Raw genomic sequence first — 20,704 nt, forward strand, 5'->3', positions numbered from 1 at the left:
AGCATACTATCTTTGCCTATGTTTTGCATCTGGATTGCTAAGGTAGGTGTTTGCAATGATTTGGTTTGCAGGGAATTCACAGAGTAATGTGTTGCAAATATTTTGCATTTTAGACTACTAGGTTTTATAGACTGGAAAATCAGGCAAAAGTTTTGCATTGTTTATACCTGACTTTTAATTTATTCGATATCCTGCTAAAATGAGAAAGTTCACTCTCAGATCCTTTTAACATTCTGTCAGCATTTCCTTTTTTCAAGTCCTTATTTTGAAATGATAAATGTCTCAGATTAGCTTTATCAGAAGTTTGCTATTAGAATCCTTCTGATGCTTCTATTGATGCTCCACAATAAAAACTTGGGCTGTCAATTAATCACAGTTAAGGTGCACGATTAACTTGTTACTTGGTTCTTGTGTTAATTTTTAATGTATTAATTGCGCACATGGTTATGGAGCCCACACCTGGGCACTGCAGTACTCTGCACCTGGGCACTGCTTTGCCACCCAACGGAGCAGTGATGGCAAGGCAGAATACTGCAGGACAGCTCTGCTGTGGACTCTGGGTGACTGCACGCAGTGGCGGGGAACCATGTGCCACCCCACATCCCTGGGCGAGTCTCCTGCGGCTCCATCCCATGACCTGACCTGCCCTGAACCCGAAGCCCCATTCCCCCCCCCCCCCGCCTCTGTCCCTGCCCCAATCCCTCCTTTAACATGGGCGCCTCAATCTGCCTCCACTTTCCTCTCTCCCCACCCCTCCCCTTCCACAGACTTACCAGCACAGCGCTGTCTGTGTCTCTCTTTCTCTTTGTGTGTGTGTGCATGCGTGTGCGTGTGTGTGCGCGTGCGCGCACGCATCTGCCCCTCACTCCTTAATCGTGCACCTTAACTGTGATTAATTGTCCAGCCCTGCTGCTGCTCCTCACTCCTGACCCATACTACCCTGCATCCTGCCAGGGCTTGTGGGGACCCCCGCTACCCAGGCTCCAAACCCCACATCCACAGCCTCCAACACTTTCACAAATCCCCCCCAACACACACACACCACCCCCAACTATACAAAGTACCTGCATAATTTTGAATAATTTTGAATTTTTCTGCACGTCATTTTCAGTTTTTAGGGGTGTAATTAAAATTGCAATTAATTGCGACTAATTTTTTTAATTGCACAACTGAGATCAATTTTTTTAGTCGTTTGACAGCCTTATCTTAGGTAAGACTGTAAATTAATGTTGTTAATTTTGTTTTGTTTGCAATAAAGCTTTCCTGCTAAGATAAACTTAGTAACCCACAGCATAGATTTATGTTTGCCAGAATCATTACCACCCCCTTGTGGCAGACTAAAACTGACACACACTACATCTGTCATCATTTTCTGTAGTTCAGTGATTTACGGGAAGAAACTTTATTGCCTGGGACTTATTATCACGTGTGGTTCATATCATACATTGTGGCAGCATACCTTTGGATGCTTGCCACTTTTAGAGAGATTGTGAGGCAGCGGGCAGGTGAGTGCAGAGCCAATCAGGCAGTCACATGGCAGCCAGGAGGATACCTGATTTTATATTCTATAAAAATAATAATAATATGATAAAAGAAAAAGAGGGGGGAAGGAAGAAAAGGTAGAAGAGAGAAAGCATCCCCCGAAGGGGACAAATACTGCAAAAGGGGCTTTTTGCCATATGGAGGGGCTTCACATGGTGGGGGGGGGCAGGCAAAAAAAGGGTTTCTTGTTGCACCTTGGCCAACTAATTAGACTTTGATCTCCACCTAATTCTTCCCTGCCATGACTTGAGGGATTATTCTTCTGGGGAGGTGATGTGTCTTCACGAGTCTTGTTATGGTGCAAGGCATCTTCCAAGTGGGGCTCCAACCTCCCCTTTCACCCCAGCCAGACACCTACCAGTTGTTATCACGGTATCAGATATAATTTGGAACATATGCATGTGGTCAGCCTGGCTGTCTTCTCCAAGTCAAGGCCAGTTACCGTTCTTCTTCTGGATAGTTACCTCTGGCATGAAAAAGAGTCTTTATACTGTCCAGCACTCAGACCCGGACTTGTTTGCCCAGTCTGATAAATCAAACCAATCCTATCCCTCTTCTTGTCTTCTATTCCTCTGTTTTCTGGGGCTGGATGCCTGGGATCCAGTCGCCCTGCAGGGCTTCCTTAACTCAGCAGGATGAAGACAAAAACTGCCGCGGAGAAATCCTCCCCTTTTTAGGGAGCAGAGAATAAAACACAAAAAACCCCAAACTCAGTACTTCTACTGCTGTTACCGCATAGGCGCAGGTTCTTTAAGCCCAAATCCCTCTTTAGCTGGCTAGGCTTCACTCCCAGGCTCCAGTAATTGCCCTCATTAATGCAAGAAAATACTCCTCCTGGGGCTATGCAGTTTCCTGATCCACATTGCCGGTGAGCCTCAAAAGAAGAAAAAAAAATCTCTCCTGTATATTCAGATTTCCCTCTGCAGTTCACAAGCTGCATGTTGGACAGTTGTCTCTGCAGAATGCCAGTAGCCCAGTTATGGATTTATATAAAACCAAACTCTACTCAGAGACCCTGCCTGCAGGAAGTAGCATGTTCTTTATCGGGATCTTGCATTTGGTTTTATACAGCTGCAGTAGGTTTCATTATTGAGAGTAAAAATAGGAACAAGTTTGCCTACTTGATTAATAGAGCCAAATTCCCCAGTGGCACCACTTGCCTAAAATAAACCTCAGTAATACTAGAAACGTAATAAATCCTGATGGGTGCCAGGAAGGGAGTGTTTATATCAAAGGGAGGCTTTGCTGCTGGTGGCAATATCAGTCTTGACTTCCTTATTCTATTTAACAGATTGCATTTTGTGTATTGTTTCACTTATGCTTCATTGCCCCACTTGGAAGGCTCTGAGGGCTTGAGTCTGAATACTATCCAGTTCTTGACTTCTGAAGAAAGTCTGACTGTTACTGAGTTGGTTTTGTAGGGATCTAAAGTTTAGAGGAAGTACTCTTAAAAAAATTGAGAGCAATCTCTGTATTTGAAGTAAAGATTTGCAGATTTGTAATATACACATGTGTATGTATTACAGTAGACACCAAAAAAGTTTATGGGTTATGTAGGTATGTTTGTGGTGGTCTTAGAGAATCCAGGTGAATTTACCTAACGTAGTGCTTAGAGCACAAGTGAATCTGGAGCCTGCTAATTGATTAAAATCTGCATGGATATCATCATTGTCTCACTTTGATTTGTATGCCTGGCTGTAATAGATCAACACAAAATAAAGCACTGACACAATTGAACTCTGGAAGTTACACCTAGGAGGAGTCAAGCCTGCTGCTTGTAATTTAAAGAGCTGGGCCTCCTGTCATTAGTAGTTCAAGTCTTTCAAAATTAATGTGATTGGAAGTGTCACTGTAGTTGTTAGAAGACTAGTGCCAGATTCTGGAGCCACTGAAATCAACAGGAGTTGGCCATTAATGTTGATGGAGATCAAGACCACGCCTCTGTTATCTGCCCAATAACTGCAAGTTACTTCCCTAGATAGTGCTTCTGTTTACCAGTCTATACAATGGAGTATTTTATTTCTGACCTCCCAAGTGTGCTGTGAGATTCTGATTCACAATGTGACATGCAATCCAGAGTTGAAAAGGTACACAGATTGTTATACTAGTGGCCAAAATCCTACAACCATTTGTGCTTACACAAGCAAAATCCTCCTAGTCTTCAGTGAAAGCTTTGCTAGATTAAAATTAAAGAATATTACTAGGGGTCCTCCAAAGTTGAGGTGGCTGCCGGCTGATTTCACAGGCAGATGCCTAGGCTGGCAGCCATTTTCGTGGACCGAGTATGGCAGGGCTCCCCACACCTCTGATTAGCCAAGGGGCTCTGCCCCTTGCCGCTGATTGGCTATGAGGGCTGCCTGACTTATGGTCCCGCCCCTCACCTCTGATCACCTGTAAGAGTTGTCCATCATGTGGCCCCACCACTTGCTGCTAGTTGGTGGTAAGGGGCAGGGCCGTATGATGGACAGCCCTCACAGACAATCAGTGTTGAGGGGCAGCCGCCTTCTGGCCATGCCAGCAACCCGCCCCTTCCCTTCCTCCCCATCCCTTTCCCCTTGCCGAGGGAGAGGCACAGACCCTTGCATTGCTCTGTTGCAGTAGCACATTTGGTCTTAGCATCTCCTCTGAGTAATGCTATTTCTCTGATTGAAACCATGCTATTAGGTTACTTGTGGACTACAGTTATTTATGTCTTAATAAATGCAAGGCTTGGTTTTAGAAAAAAACAAAGGAAAGGAAAGATGTCAAGTTATGGAAAAGGAGAAATAACAAAAGGGGTTTAGGTGATGAACAGAATTCATGCAGTTACCTATTTTCTGTGACTTAAGCTCAGTACTTTTAAGCTCGAGTCTTGTTAGTCATGTTAGTTCCTGCTGAACAACCTTCCTTCTTTGGTTACTTTTGCTTTTCCCTGTGCCCCTTTGGAATCAGAAGCACAAGTGCCAAAATCCCCTAAGGAAAGATAGTTCAGAGGGGAAGAGTTCATCCCATTCAACTCAGCTGAGCTGCACCAGTGTTGAATATGACCACGATGTATGCAATCTATTCAGATTCAAGACTTATCAGAAATATTCTTACAAGGCTCCCAGTCCAAGTTGGCCGACTTCCAAAAGGTAGTTCTGAGGGAGGTTTATGTAGAAGTCATTGGTGGGGAGAGAGTGATACCATGATTTGGTGGAGGAAATGGGAGTGTTCAGCTGCTGCTTGGTGGGAGGTTTGAGATTGTGCCAGAAGACCTTCAAATTATTGCATCCTAGAGACATCTTGCTCACTGCTAAGTCTAATGTGAAGGGAAGAACCACTCTACTTAAAAGACTTATAAGCAAGCTGCCCTTAATGAGAGGACAGCCATCAGGGGAGCTGGTGTTGAACTTGATGTTGGTGAGAAATGTCAGGATCACTATTCCTTGGGGATAAGTGCATTTACTTCTCTGTGGAGTGGCACCTTTGAGGCAGAACCTTTGTAGGTTTTATCTGGGGTTGTGGGTCAACTTATTTTTCATTTTTTTTAGCAGTTCTGACAAATAAGACAGAAATGTTTTGAGTAAAGAAGAAATGAGAAGTTTATCATACCACAACATTGAAGAAAAAGAACTTCTCAGATGAAATATTTTGCTTAGCTTTCAGATGGCTTTAACTTTATTTTTATAATAAAATCAAAGGGAGGTTGCATAAACAAGTCAAACTTTGCAGTCATCTGTTGAACAAGAGAACCTGGATGAGAGGTTGCTCAGTGAGGGGAATGACCCATAAGAGTGACTGCAAGGATAAGGCAGAGAAAGAGACACAGGGTAGAGGAGAGATGAAGTTGAGGGACAAGGAAGATGAGAGGAGAAGCTAGTCCAGTAGAAAAGTGGACATGGCTAGAGGCCAGAGCCTGAAACAAAGAATGAGTATGATAGACAGAGGGCTGCCTGAGAGAAAAGAAAATGAAATGATTCACAGGCAGAAGAAACAAGAGGTAGGAGAGAATCTGAGATTCACACTAATCCATACCAAGAAAAGGCAGGTCTATGTAATGGAGAGTCCTCAGCAGGAAAAAGCAATCAAGAGATCTATCAGTAGAGTGGATCCAGAGAATGGCAAGGTTGTGTGTTAGGGGCAAAGATGGGCAGTGTCAATCTGGGCTAAGGAGGACTTTGATGAGTGCAGAGAGGAATCCACTGATCACCCCTCATGCTGGGGCTGTCATTCCTACTACACTAGGAGACCTACCCCAGACTGGGGAAGGCATTCAGAGAAGCAGAGGCGAAGGCGATTTTTCAGTGGACATCTAGTTTTTCTTCCAGTTCTGGAGAAAGAAGGAATGAGGCCACTGTTTTCTGAGAATTGTATAAGAGTAAAGATAACTTTAGGCACGCTCCAAAAACCAAATGAATGCTCTTGACTTAGTATTTAAGAGGATGGCAGAACATAGGGGCAAAGACAGCCTAGCTACTGGAACCGAGTGAATAGAAGTAGAAATTACTACAGTCTAGCAAAACTCAAAGAGCTCAGATCAGGAGGACTGACAATCTCTGTCCAGAAGAGTCTCCATCGCCATCTGGCACATGAAACTGTGGGCCCAATATCAAGGATATTTTAATAACTGAACAAATGGAGGTGAGATACTGTATGAGTGAAAATAGCAAGTATAGTTTCTATATTTAAAGAAGCTATGGGAAGAAGTGATCCATGCAACTATGGGGCTTGGTAATTTGACTTCAAAACTATGCAAGGCTTTAGGACAAATTTTGAAGGAAATGGTTATTAAAGATACAGAGATAAATGTTAAGTGAGATAAAATTGAAATAGTTTTACAAAAGATTTGGACCTTTTGGTTAGAGATAAAGTGAAAAACAACCAGCATTTCATTCTGGGTGTGTTTCCCAAAACTTTGCTGGTGATTAGAGGCAGAGGGAGTGCAGAAGTACAATGCATAACAGCTCTTTGCTAGGCACAAAGCACCATCAGAATAGCTATGCTGCCTTGTTTCTGGGTTGTGTGTGTGTACAAAGCACCATCAAAATAACTATGCCACCTAATTTCTGAGTTGGGCATGTATGGGCTGGAGTAGGTAATGAGCATGCAGATGTGCTCAAGAACAGACTTCCCCAGAGAAACATAAATGAGGTATAAAAATACTTTGAGCGGTCTGAACTCGCAGCAGCTCACACAAAATGCTGAAGCCATTGTAAGATAGTACTCCAAAGCTATAAAAGTGTTTGTTTTCTAAAGCCCTTCAGCAGAACCAACTCAGGGAACAAAGTACAAGAGATACTGTGACCAAAAATAAGCTGAGCAGTATTAGTGGTTGACACCTTTAGCTGACTGATACAGTTTATAGCTGGATAATGTGATATAGTATCTAATCTAGTTGCTTTTCTGGAAAATATTTGCTATTGCACAATATGATACTTTAACAGACTGGGAGAAAGGTGATGAGTGAATTTTTCCAAAGAGTCCAGTGACTTAGGAGCCTTATGACCAGATTCTCAAAGTTTTTTAAGTGCCCAAAGATGCAAAGAGGTGTGATTATCAAAACTGCCTACATGACTTCAAGCCTCAATGCTACTGAAATCAATGTGAATGAGATGCCTATCCTGCTTGGGTATTCCTGGAAATTGCTGTAGACATATATCTGTGCCTAAAGGAGCCTAAATACCATTGTAACATGGGCCTTAAAGCTCCTAAATCACTGAATTGCTTTTGAAAATTTTCCCAGTGTTGGCATGGGGGCAACCAATCTGCTGCTGGGTTTAAAAGAGGACCTGAGGTCTCCTCAGGCATTTGGCCATTTTGTGGATGCTTTCAGTATGACTGCAACATGAATGGATTCCCATTCTTGCAGGCTCTACCATCTTCAGTTGCATTTGGTCCTATTGTTCAAGGCCAGTAGCTCTTGGTGTTTCTGAAAGTTCAGATAAGCAGAAAGTTCAGATGAAACAGGCCACCATGTGGAAGCTTTGTAATGCTCTCCCAATATTTCATGTGTATTTGCTGTCATAAACATGGTAACATGCAAGCCAAGTCCAAATGCATGGCTGTGCAGATGAATATTAGAGCCGGGTGAGGGTGGTGGGCATTTGCAGAGATTTGTCCCTAAAATTTACCATTTCCCTTTTGCTTTTGCACCTCTTTCACCGTGGCCTGCCTGACCTGGCAGAGCTGTGCATGAGGTTAGGAACAGAACAGAGATTATTGCATTTCTTTATTAAGACTCTTCAACAGAACTGTGTTGAAGTAGCTAGCATGGGGCACCGCAAGTTTGGGTTGAGATACATCTGTAGAGGTGCTGTGAGGTAGTTTGCATCTGAATACTGAACCAATTGATATTACAAAAATAAAGGAAGAGAGAGGACGCCAACTTAGAGTATCTTAGAGTATCTTTTTATAGCACTATAAAAAGTTACAACACTCTTAAACATGGCAGAAGTACAGTTTTGGTGTGGAGGAGGGGGTGCTTCTGAGCCTCCCTGCGCTTTCCAGACTAGGAGTCAGGGAGCACTCTGTAGCGTCCTGGGGCTTCTCCACTGGTCAGAAATTGAGCTGGAGCAAAAGTTCAGCCTGTAATTAAAACAAAGTGCCGGGATTCAAGCTGTCTCTCTCCTTATCTCTTAATGCTCAGTGGCTTCATTGGGCACGTGTAGATAAAAGTGTCAGTCATTGCTTTCACATAAGCCTCATTCTTAATAGGGAAAGTCCTGACACTGACGCTTCATCAACTTTATTTCATACTTCTTTTGTTCTTTGTGTTTTTTTCTTTTTTGTCTAGAGTGTGCGGGCAGGCCTTGCAGGCCATGAGCCCAGGCCTTATCCCTGAGATCCTTGGATCAACCTGTACATGATTTCTACTGCCCCTTATTTGTCACCCTCCCCGGAATAAAGGTCTTTTAAAAGTCAGAAGTCTTTCTTTCTTTCCGTCTGTCTGTCTGTCTGTTACCAGTAAACTAAAATTGAATTTCAACCTTATTAGGAGACATTGTTTTGATGTAGACTGCTGCCAACCCCATGCCAGTACCATAGGCTAATCAGTATCACAAGACAAAAATCATTAAAGAAGATTTCTTTTAAAATGGCAGTATAGCTGAGTAGTAAAACTTCACACACAATTGTCATTGTCTGGCACTGGACTCAATTACATTTTTAGATAAGAGACTTGTGTTTGAGCAACATCTTCCACAAGGGCAACACTGTGAAATTGAGAGAGAATATTTGGAGCCTAATTTTTCACTGCAAGATGCAGTTTGTTCCACCGCAGTCAGTCGGAGTCTCTTGTGTTCTTCTGCGGGAGGAGAATAAATACTTACAGTTCTGTTTGTGTTATTGCAAAGACTAAAAAGTCCATTGTAATTTTGTGTGCTCATTTATAAAAAGGAAGCAGTGCTCCCTTTCGTGGCCTAAATGGACAAAGACAAGTATTTAATCACCTGGCACATCACACTTAACCCTGGTCAGAAGAAAAATAAACACGCAGGCTTGTTTATGAGCGTTCAGGAAACGATTAGCTGGCTTCAAGTATCTTTGATTTATTACTCCCTGATGCATTGTAAGATATTGATCAAGGAAATTAGATAAACATAATGTCAAAATAAAAATATGTCCACATTTTTTAAAATAAACCTTAAAATGTGGATAGCCTTTCCTTCCACATTTACTTCAGTTTTTATTTAAAAGTAATTAAGTGACCTTTAAATTTGAAAACAAAATGTATCATTTAGGTTAAACAAAGCTTTGCTTGAAATGACACAATTTTTTTCCTGGATCACTTTCTGAACTACAAGCAAACTGAATACATCAGCCACTGGCTGGCACACCTCTAACATGTTCAGGCTATTACCCCCATCTAGCCTGCAAGGCATGTGCTTGGGGCTTGCCATCAGTGGTGTATGTATTGTGTTCTGCTTCCTCAGAAAAAAATATAAATGCCACATACCATATTTTCTCTCATACAGCACACTTTCAGAAAAATCAGTGGCTAGAAATTGAGGTGTACATTACGTGAGAGAAAATAGGGTAACAGCAGTCTCTGCTGCTTTCCAAGGAAAATGCAAGTCAAGTCTGTGTGCAGTCCACAGGGAGCAGAACAATGAGCAGACTCAGGTCCCTACCTGCTGCTACTCGGGTACTTACTACAAAGAAACATCTTTTTTTCTTCATTCTGCCTTTAAAAAAACCAAGGTGTGTGTATCTTATTCCAGGGCACACCGTATGTGAGAAAATATAGCAATTAGCCAACTGGAAAGCAGATGATGGAGCTGATAGGAGTATTGTAGATGTCTTGCTATCCAAGCACCATTATTGACGTCTGTCATCAACAGTATGTAAAGGGCACATTGTATAGGAGAATATGTGCCTAGGGGGTGCATCTACACCACGAATAAGCTGTAGTTACTGTGCATTAAGTTAACCAGGTACTAAATCAGTGCTCAGTAACTGGTGCTACTGTGCAGTAGCACCAGCACACGGGTGTGAAGCGGCTAGCATTTGCTTCGGATTCGGCTGATTCAGGGGACAGTGATTTGAATCACTATCCTGAATTGATCTGGCCGAATCTGATTCAGAGATTCGGCTCCTCCAAATCAGCCAGGCCCATCTCCTGCCTGCTCTCCCAGCCTGACAATGGCTGTCCCGCCTGCCCCAGCTCTTCGAAAAAACAAAAAGGCCCAGCACAGTGGCTGCTGCCGGGCCAGGGGGTGAACCCTGCTGCCCCACACTGCTCCCCACTGCATGGGGGGCTCTGCATGACCCCCCTGACTCCCCACCCCTGCTGTCCCAGCCCCCCCCATGGCAGCCCCGCCTACTAAAGCTCCCACCCTTTAAGAAAAAAAAACTGAGAAAACCCCCACACTCACTGTTCCTGCCTGTGGTGGGTGATCCCCGCTGCCCTGTGCCACATGGGGGGCTCTTTCACAAGCCCCCTGAAGCCCTGAGGCTGCTGCAGGAGTGGTAAGTGCTGGGGTTTTTCTCATTTTTTTTCTTAAAGGGTCAGATCTGGGGCAGGTGGAGCAGCCATGGGTGGAAGGGGGGGCGCTAAGGGGCTGGGGGGCAGGCAGGGGATGGGTCCTGGCAGGGGTCGCTCCATGGTCCCCTTCCCACTCCTCCAGCCTCCCCTCTTCCGCCCCCTACGTACTAGCTCCAAGTTTGACTCCAGCTCCCTGCTGCAGCAGGTGGGGACTGTCCGAATCATCTTTTCCAAAGATTTGGAGAGCTTTGAATTGATTTGGACCTTTTAACTGGTCCCCTAATTCGATTCAGATTCGGAGATTCAGCCACCAAATCAGGCTGAATCAAATCACCACCTGAAGCTTTGCACACCCCTACTAGCTTTGCAGTATCTTAATACTACTACGCAGTAGCATATTAACATGGGTTTTGCCTAGGACACTACTGCACAGTGTTATTAGGCTACTGCATAGTTAGTGTCTCATGTAGACCCACCCAGAGGTACCTAATCTGGCTTGCAAACATTTGCATCTGGCATGATAAGAAAATAGTTGCAGAGCCCTGAAGGCTGTACTCAATATTGTTCTGATAGGGCAGTGTGGTGAGGTATGGTTCAGGGGGTCTCCTGTTTCTCACTAAAGGAACATAAGCTAAGATGAAAGAGGCAGGAATGACTTCTTAACCATTATAGTTTGTTTCTAAACAGAGCACTGATTCCTGCTGTTTGGATTTAACACTACATAACAGCTCTTATGTGCCTTTCACCTGTGGATCACTGAGCAAGTACCCATTGGACCCAGCATACAAAACATCCTGATGGGATCATTCCCTGTAACACCATTGTGGTTTCTGTTCCTGTCTCTGCAGATTTTCTCTCCTTTGTCAAGTGAGTACCTCTATTTGATCCTTTCAGAGTAGTAATTAAGATCTTTTGATGCTGGAATGGGAAAGCTGAGCAATGCCCAGTTAAAGCTAGAAGCTCTGAGAATGGGAAACTACTAAAATCAGGGAAAGGAAGTGATCCAATTTGACCAAAAACCTGCACTTCAGCATGGAGAGGCAATAAATGACTCTGTAAGGACTATTTCACAGCCCTGTCAAACCAGCGTGGTTTGAATTCAGCAGGTGTATTAGATTTTGAGAAATCACAAGCTCCCATTTGTTGTCTGGAAGTGAGCAGCTACACCCCAGAGGTCACAGCTCCTTCCAGGGCAGCCAGAGGAAAGGTCTTGTTTCACACATCCGGTAGAGCTGCTGCCTAGGGCCCATAGGAATACTGAAGCTTGAATGAACTGCAATGACAGGTGACAGCACAACCAGCCACTAATAGGGAGGATTCTGTTCTCAGGTGTGTTTGCGGGGGTCTAGGTGTCTGTCAGTCACCTAATGCTAAAGGTGGGTTAGGCTTCAAGAGCTTTTGGAAAGGGAGGGCAATAAGAAAAGAAAATTTCATAAGAGATGAGATTGGCACTGCAGCTACAAACCTAATAAGAGAGACATTCCCTTTCAATGCACTCACTGAATCCCTAGGTTCCCAATTCAAGCTGATGCTGCACCAGTGCACAGAGTACTTACTTACCTGCTGTGTTTCTAGCCCCTGCACTGGGATTTGCCAGCAAAAGAAAGGGAGCTAAAACACCTTATAAAAACTGCTAGTTGGCAGAGGTACTAACACCTAAGTCAGTGCTAAGGTTTGTCTTAAGTCTGTCATGTGCTTTAACAGTGAAATGTTTGGGACACGGAAGGGTAGGTAATCATTATTTTTCATTTGTTTTCTCCCTTAGATGGTGTTAGCCGTACCAGTTGGTCATGTGGTCCCAATAATGTTCTATATGTGATAGTGACCTGGTGTGATCCGCTCTGCCTAGATGAAAATTTCAGCGATGCTGTCAGAATCGACAATACAGCCAGAACATTTCTCAGTAATGATGCAAGCCTTTGTCTCAGTATTTATCAACAGGATGTCATTGTGCGCATAAAAAACACAACACAGTTGGAAAAGAAAATCTACAGAATTTTGATCGCAGGGAGCAAACCGACTGTAGAAAGGTATCTACGAGTGAAGTTTACAGGTAAGTTTCAGGTGGAAAATGGATTACACAGTGAAAGTATATTTTTGTGGGTTTGGACCAGAAAAGTGTGTGTGTGCAGGGGGGGAATTAAATAAGCAAACATTCGGACAAATCATTTACTAAAGCAGATATCAATATGAAGAGTAAATTATTTCAGATAAATGCGGCTCTCAGGTACACTGGGCCTGAATTTAAAATACTTCAATGAGCAGTTATATGATAAAAATCGACTCTGATTAACAATCTGCACAATCGCATTGAATTCAGTGGAATTGCAAGGGATATCAGACTTGCATGTTATAGATATAGTGCAAATGATATTGCTGCAGTTTAGTAAATGAGCCTTGTTATAGGATAATAAAACTTAAAGGAAAAAATACTTGTTAGGTCATCTCATAGATGATTTTTTGTAGCTGGTAAGTTTAGCCGGTAGTGCAGACTGATATACCTGAAAAAAGTCAATGAAGTTTCACTTATTTGCCTCAGCTGAGAAGCCGGCTGAATATGCCTTCCCTTTGCGTTCCCCATCGCTTTTCTTGTAACAGTTTTCCACAGTCTTAAGTGGTGTCACCATTAGCTTTTTTTTTTTTTTCATTGTAAATTTCCCTTGTTGCATGTCATACTTCTTTAGACCCCTTTCTCCTACCACAAACTACTTCTTCTCTTCATTTACAGTAACATCGGTCTAATATATTCCAGCTAGTGCTATTGGCATCACGCTTGAATGTCCCTAGAACCCACCAGTAACTGCTGGCAGTGGTGCTGTAGAATCCATCCTTGTTTAGAACAAAGCAGCAGTAGTTGATGATGAGCTTCGTGGTGGGCCGCACGGAGACAAGGAGTTCAAAGAGAATGACTTGCATGCTATAGAGCTACAAAGATTTGTTCATAAGACAGGAACCCAAAGCCTTAGAGGCCTGTAATACTGACCTCTGCTTGCATAGCAAACTCTACCTTCCCTTCTCTGCCCCAGTGAAAAGAATAAAGAAGAAACTCCTTTTTTCCACACTGGTTTGCCAAAATAAGCCTGCTAGTACAGTAGAGGCTTAGCAAACCAGAGTAATATGCACTGTATATTGACCTGATTCTGATCCTAGTCCCCCTTGCTTGCCTTTCATTAGCCCACAAAATACTTACAAATCAGGAAAAAATAATTATCAGTTCTTGAAAATCATCTTTTTAGCGCTTGTTTCATAAGATTTTCTCTTTGTTTGAGATTATTTTTTCCCCCCATTTAGTTTCTTGTTTCCTTCAAATCTAAAACAATGTTGTGTGGACCAGTGGTTCCCAAACTAGTGATTACAGCCACAACTGGGTGTTGGCATTTACACATGGAATTATAAGCCCCACAGAAATTCATTTGCAGCAGTTGGGTTTAAACCAGAGATTGGGTCTCACATCTGGAAGCAGGGTCACCCACACAGGACTGGTATCAGGCTCATAAAGGCAACTCAATAATTTCAGTGCAAAGAAAACTGATTGTTGAACTGCTAGTTACTGGTTTAAAGCAGCCTGATTTTTTTTTCTTCCACCACAAAGCTGCAATTCTCATTGATTGCCACTGCTGTGTTTTTTAGCTCCTCCTGATAATACCAAGGATGACATCAGTACACAGAACATTATGTGCCAAATAACCAACATGATTCCGGATGGCTTCTTCCCTACCTTACCTGAAAATGAGACTCGGGCAGTTGCCACGCATGCCTATCACAACAGTGCTGGTCAGTCACTCTCCATGTTTTTTTCCATAGGATACTAAAGACTTTTGACTTAACTGTGATGCTGCTTTCACGTACGCTGGTGCAAACATAGACTAGTCTATGAGTTTCTGTCAGATTTACGCTAGAGTAACTGAGAGCAGACTTTGACTTAGAGAATTCATTTGATGACATTTACCGGACACTCAATAAAATCATACAGTGTTAAAATCGGAGAAGACACAGGAAATGGCGGGGTACAGATCTACATATGGTTTAGGGTTAGGGCAAGGTTTGAAGTTTGGGTTTAAGACTGAATCAGGGCTCAGGATGGTTTTGAATTTTGCTAAGAGCTGCTCTCATGGTTCTTCAACTTCAGCTGAACCACAGCCAATAAAGCATCCTTTGTTGCTTTGACTCTAACCCTAAATTTTGACTCTACCCTGTAAAACCAGGTTGAAGGCCAGGAATTTGCATTTATCATGTGGAAGTCAAATCCCTTGCTTGGACTATGCTGTGTGCTGTTTTTGAGGGAGAGAGCATATTCTAGTGGTTTAAGGGGGGTGGGGGGTGAAGACTTCTAAGTTTTATCCCCAGCTTCAGCATTCACTTGACTCATCTCAGACAGGTCACTCATCACACCAGTCCTGAGATTCCTTGTCTCTTAAATGCAGATAACATCTGTCTTGCTAAAGGGAGTATTTTGACTCTCAGAGCTAGATCCCAGCTTCCTTCACGCACCTAAGTGAATAGCCAACAGGGGGAGGAGGAAGAGCAAGACCAAGAAAGTGCCTGGTTCAGTAAGATGGCTGCTCCCTTGGATGGGAGGCAGCCCTGGTTTCTAGCCTGGACTCTTGCTCCCATTGTGTCAGAAGCTTCCACGCTGCGCTGCTACCCTTTCTTTTTATCCAGTGGCTATTAAATGCAAGTTGCAGTCAGTCATCTTCAAGAGAGGGACTGGAGAGGGGTTTGGATAATACCTGTGTCCTGGTGGCTAGAGCTCTGAGTTGGGAAGAAGTAGGTGCAGATTCAGCCACCTAGAAACTGGGCCCTAAATCTTGGTCTCCTGCTCCATCTACAAGTGCCTTAAGCATTAGGCTATTGGGCTAAAATATGGGTGGCCCTCCTTGTCCTCCTCCATTTTACTTTCAGCAAATGCATGCACAGGTGTCAAAGTGGCAGTTATTTGGCTGTAGAAATACCATTTAGGTGCATAAAGGGAAATTGGAGTCTTCTCATAATGTTTTCATGTGTTTAAGAGCACTAAATGAGGACTGGATAACAGCCAAGAATGAAAACATATTCTCAGGTTTCAAGAACAGAGTTTTCTTCTAACACTATACCAGACTAAATTATTAGGCAAGGGGAGGTCTCCCCTTCACAGCCACAACACCTGCTTTTATTGATTTATTTAGTGAGCATTACACCGGCTACTGGAACAGTGCAGAGGTGCACACAGGCTGGTCCCTAGCCCTCATAGTTGGGCCAGTCTGTGCAGTCGAGAGGACAGGAAGACATAGTTTGTAGCCACCTTTGCCACTATTTTGATCCCAAGTGCCACAGATGTGTTCAGGCACGGCACAGCTTGAAGTAACCTTATGGCTTCTCTATAGTATACTTGGTTACTAGGAATTATATCCTGGCAGTAGCTGAATGCCTGCCATGAAAAATTATTAATAAGAGTGCAACAACAGTAGACTTTATGCAGTCTTTAGTTCTCCCCCTCTCTAACTCCGTTTTTAGGATAAGACCGCTGCAGTTTATGTTTATTGTGTGTAATCAGAGATAATATTTTTTTATTATTTTTAAACTGGTGAGGGGTGGGGAGGGGCACTCATGTTGCTGTCAAAGTTAAGAGTCATTTTTGTCATGGCCTGAACAATTTTAAGTTAGGAATGGTGTATATGCCAGTTCATGCTTCCTCCTTTTTTTTTTTATTAATATTGTCTGTGCTTAGCATCAGAAGTACCATGTCTGACTTTTACTAACTCTTGGTTATAATGCAAGCATATGTTATGGTACTTCCATTTGATTCATTTAAATTGTTTTGTTTTTTCTAGTTCCAGAGAAGATTATAGGCATAACTGAACCAGGACCCATGGTTGCTGTTGTGGTAGTAATCTTGGTAATTCTAGGTGGTGTGGTGTACAGCCTTCGACACTTCAAAAGACAGCCAGGTATAGTACGGCAATACAAATTTAGGCTTCTTATGAATTGTCACGGGGGCACTTGGGTGCCCCGTTCCTGAGTAAGGATTAGAGCAGCTGCCAATCACCAGGGCAGCTCAGCTGTGGGTTGTGGGAGTAACCAGGTCGGCCATGTGACCGGAAGGGGGCAGGGCTGGGCCCCTTATAAACAGCTAGGCCGGAGCCTGGCTGGCAGTTCGCTTCTGGCAGCCTGTGTGTAAGAGCTCTGCGGGAGAGCTAGACTGAGCTGTGCCGCTTGGCACATAGAGGGCTGCATTATGGTGCAGGCGGAGAGAAGCCTGACTAGAAGGCTTTGGCCTGAGAGCCAGGACGGCTGGGACTCGATGTAGAAGCCGGTAGGCTGATTGTGTTGTTATAGCCGGTGGGCTTATGATTTGGGTTGCAGCCGGTTGGCTTGTAATTCAGTTGTGTGTATCATCCGGAGGACCGGGTGAGGCTGTAGGGGTGTGAGGAGGCCTCACAGGAGCTCCCCAGTAGTCTGGGGGTTCCTGGGTGCCCTGTGCGGGCACTGAGCAGCGCCGGGAAGGCACAGCAGCTTGGCACCAGAGTGGTGCAGTGTGTGGGGTTGAGACCCCGGCCCGAGAGGGCAGTATTCGGCCCAGTGAGGGCCTAGGAACCTGAGAAAGGTCAGGGGGCCAGGCACAGCTGCATGCCACCTGAGCCCCAGCGCCGGGAAGCCCGAGACAGGGCTGGCGCGTAGGCTCGGTGGGAGCCAAGGGCGCGCAGTGTGGAGCAGGCCCAGTGAGGGCAGGCGTACAAGAGGCGCGTGGCATAGGAACCCTGAGAAGGGTCAGGGGCCAGGCACGGCTGTGTGCCACCTGAGCCCCAGCGCCAGGAAGCCCGAGACAGGGCTGGCGCGTAGGCTCGGCGGGAGCCAAGGGTGCGAGTGGGCAGAAGCAGGCTCTGGGAGAGCCACGGGCACGAGAGCGCGGGACCAGCTAGTGGGAAAGCCACAGGCACGCAGATAAAGGCCCCAGGGAGGGACAAGAGGGGCTAGAGCGTAGGAAGCGCGTGGCATAGGCCCTGGGGGGGCCAGCCGGTAAGAGTGAAGCCCGGGGAGGGCTAGCGGAAGTTTGAGACACGAGAATGTCAGGAACAGCTGCGAGGCTTGGGGCGTGCTACAGGGGAGGTAGGAGGCACACATAGCCCATAAGGCTGGGGTGCACGGAGTCACCCTAAGATCACAGGAGATCATAGGCAGCCTCCCATATTACCTTATACAAGATCAAAGACATGGCGGGCGAGAATTAGAGGGTGCTGATCTCCTAATTGCCATGGCAAGGGGGCGCTAACGGGATTACGGCTGCTCACAGGCCCCACTCCGTGACATGAATATACATGTCTTCATATCAACAGGGCTAAGAGAGTAGATCCAACTTCATTTTTTGTGGGGGGAAGGTAGAAAGGAAGGGGTCGAATCTTGGAATTCCTTAAACAAAGCCTCAGCATCCTTATTGAACGGCCAGTGGAAACGATACTGTGATGGTAACATTCCCATTGTCACTCGGCATTTTGAGTTTTGTCAGTACCTGAGCCGTTATGTAAAAGGTTTCAGGCAGAACTACCACTAATAAGGATTTTTTTATTAAATAATGATGATGATGATGATAATAATAAAACTTTCTAAGTGAAGTTTTTGTGTATTTAACATGGAGCTACAGTGATGTGTATTCCCTGTGCCTTATAGAATGTGAAAAATGGCTAAACTTGACATTTCTGAAAATTGTTTCTTAAACAATGCAACTGGGTGTGAACGAACTAAAATAAGTAACTAACGCTATTTAGTGTCAGCATGAAGTGTTGTTAAACATCAGAAAAATCAATAGTAAAGGGATAGTTAGTCAATGGCTAGTGTGGGTACTGTGACCCACTTGTTCAGACAAATCCAGATTTAGACCAATGTCCTTACCTTGGACCTTGACAGGCATAGCAATTTTCAGGACAATCCAGATAAGCATATGGAATTTAGAGCCCTTGGAAGACTAACTGATAATCAGGAAATCTTAATCGTAACAATAGCAGAGCTCATACTCTGCTGTAATCATAAAGGCTCCTTCAGTAAACAAAGGGACATTCTGGCTTTTCTCTACTAGTGTCCTCTAGAGTCTATAGGTTCAGGTGAAGACATTAGCATCAGTGGAAGCAGCTTATTACTCTAGCTGAGCTAAGGGGAAGGTTCTGCCATTAGTGAGGGCCTGCTAGCAGTCAAGGTGAAGAATTTGCAGTTACAGTGTGTTAAAACAGTGGATGGGCAATGCCTGATGGATATAGCAGAAAAGCACAGGTTCCCTGCCTCGCCTGCACTGAGGGATTTGCAGTTTACTTCTGTAGTTAAGGAAAGCTGCACTGTACAGTTTTTCCTGTGCTAAAGGACCTGCTGAAAGGTGCTGCCATATCCACTGATGAATATGAGACAGCTTTCAGGTCAGAAATAGGTGTAATAATGAAGAAGCCAGTGCAGAAACAGCACTGCCATCATTCAAGATTCGACACCAGGCCTGATCTACACACATTGTATAGAAAACCAGGTGCCAGTGTGGATATTCCAACCTGGGGTTTTGGGGTTGGAGTCACTGTGACGGGGAGCCAGAGGCTCCTTCACTTGAAGTGGAGAGTGCAGCAGGCTAAGCTTGCTGTGTGGGGCTGCGGCAGGGGCAGGCTGGCCATTAAGCAAAGGGGAAACCCCTGTGGGTGGCTAAGAGGTGGATTGACCAGAAAGGGTAGTGCTTAGAGGCATATCAACCCAGAGTCTGGAGCAAGGAGCACAGTCTGACTCTGCATTCCCCAGGGAGAGGAGCTCCTGGAGGGGGTGGATGCAGCAAATAGGCTCAGCCAAACTACCTGGGAGAGCTAGATGAGGCAGCTCAGTACCAAATCCAGCTTGTGGTGTGGTAATGACCCAGAGTGGGGAGATTTTTAGTTGGAAGCAGTTGCTTGAATTTATGTTATGTTTAATACCGAGGGACCAAGAAGTGGCTATAGGTGTGATTATGGAGGACACAGAGGTACCTGAGAGGCACAAAGCATAGAGTCCTGTGAGGGTCAAGGACCAAGATGAGCATCGTGAGAGCAGCCATGCGTGGGTCAGGAACCCCATGGGCTTGACACCTTGAAAGCAGGGCCAAGGGCCCAGAGCCAAGAGGGTGAGAGAGGACCAGGGGCCAGAGTCTGAGAAGGAGAAATATGGCTGGGGCCCAGGAGCCAAGGTCCAAGGCAGTGGACTTGGGCTGAGGGCTCAGCCAGATAAAAGGGGCCAAAGCTGAGAAGGCAGAAGCTGAAACACAAGTTAGAGGCTTGCGGGGCAAAGCACAGAGTTGGGGCTGGAGGCCTCCTCCAAAGTGATACTGAGTGACACCTCAGAGGCATGGCTTAGCCGTAAGGAACGATGGAAACTACTGTTGTTGCCCCTAAGGAAGCTTGTGCCCTAAGGCATGGACAGGGCCAGGAGGGCCATGTTTAGCACCAGAGGGGTGCAACTGGTGTGAGCCAGGCACGGGGACAGTAGACAGCTGGGGCTGAGGCTCGCTTTGGAGCCCTGGTTCCTGAAGGCAGTCTCCTGAAGCATATAACAGACATATGGGCACAGTAGGCAAGGTTGAAAAGGGAGGGTACCCCAAGGAGCCACAGAGGAGCAGGAGCCACTAGGCCATCAGGAGTGTCACAGCTACCCCAGGGGCCCGCTCTTGCTGTGTCTCTGTTAGGAATAAAATGGGATGCAAGGAGAGGCAAGTCCAAGCGCCAAATGTAAACTCAGTGTTTTTGAAGAAGTTTTTACTATTACTAATGCCACTGTCCTTTTAGTTGTCTAGGGAGATTCATGGGATGGATACCGATTAAGGAGACGGTAAGTGGTAAGAAATTCATTTCTGAAATCTTCCTTCATTTTGTTAGAATTAGTCCCATCTTTTCAATGCCTAGCCCAGTCAAATTATTAAGGTGAAATGGGGTTGCTAATTTCTGGGCCTTCTGACAAAAGAGGACTGACAATGCCCATTAAAATGAAGCATAGGGAAGTCACATTTCCCACAGTCTTCGTGTTTTGTCAGGATGCTTAGCAGTAGCATAACGAGGGGGGTGAGAGTAGTATTACTAGGGGGGTGTGAGTGAGGTACCAACCCTGGGCACAGAATTAGAGGGAGTGCCAGAATAGCTGCTTCCAGAGAGTCTGTATAGTGTGAGGGAAGACTCTCTAGTGAACTCTCCCCTGCCCTCTGCCCCCATGCTCTCCAGCAGTCAGGATCCCCCCCCCCCCCCCCCCCCC

General features: G+C 45.0%; 1 protein-coding gene and 1 long non-coding RNA gene across 2 annotated transcripts in view; both read left to right on the forward strand.

The window, feature by feature from the left end:
• LOC109286823 overlaps nucleotides 1-20,704 on the forward strand; it is a 22,521-nt gene that overhangs the window by 277 nt on the left and 1,540 nt on the right. Inside the window, exons 2-5 of the mRNA XM_019501584.1 lie at nucleotides 11,174-11,353; nucleotides 12,252-12,539; nucleotides 14,117-14,260; nucleotides 16,297-16,413. Of these exons, the coding sequence (XP_019357129.1) occupies nucleotides 11,284-11,353; nucleotides 12,252-12,539; nucleotides 14,117-14,260; nucleotides 16,297-16,413 (619 nt within the window). The 5' untranslated portion in view covers nucleotides 11,174-11,283. The remainder of the gene's footprint in view (nucleotides 1-11,173; nucleotides 11,354-12,251; nucleotides 12,540-14,116; nucleotides 14,261-16,296; nucleotides 16,414-20,704) is intronic.
• On the forward strand, nucleotides 14,225-16,427 carry LOC109287531. Its single transcript, XR_002094886.1, has 2 exons — nucleotides 14,225-14,260; nucleotides 16,297-16,427. It is a non-coding gene; the product is annotated as an uncharacterized LOC109287531 (long non-coding RNA).

This window comes from Gavialis gangeticus, unplaced genomic scaffold (genome assembly GCF_001723915.1).
Source record: "Gavialis gangeticus isolate Ggan-Ray unplaced genomic scaffold, GavGan_comp1, whole genome shotgun sequence".
NCBI classification, from domain to species: Eukaryota; Metazoa; Chordata; order Crocodylia; family Gavialidae; genus Gavialis; species Gavialis gangeticus.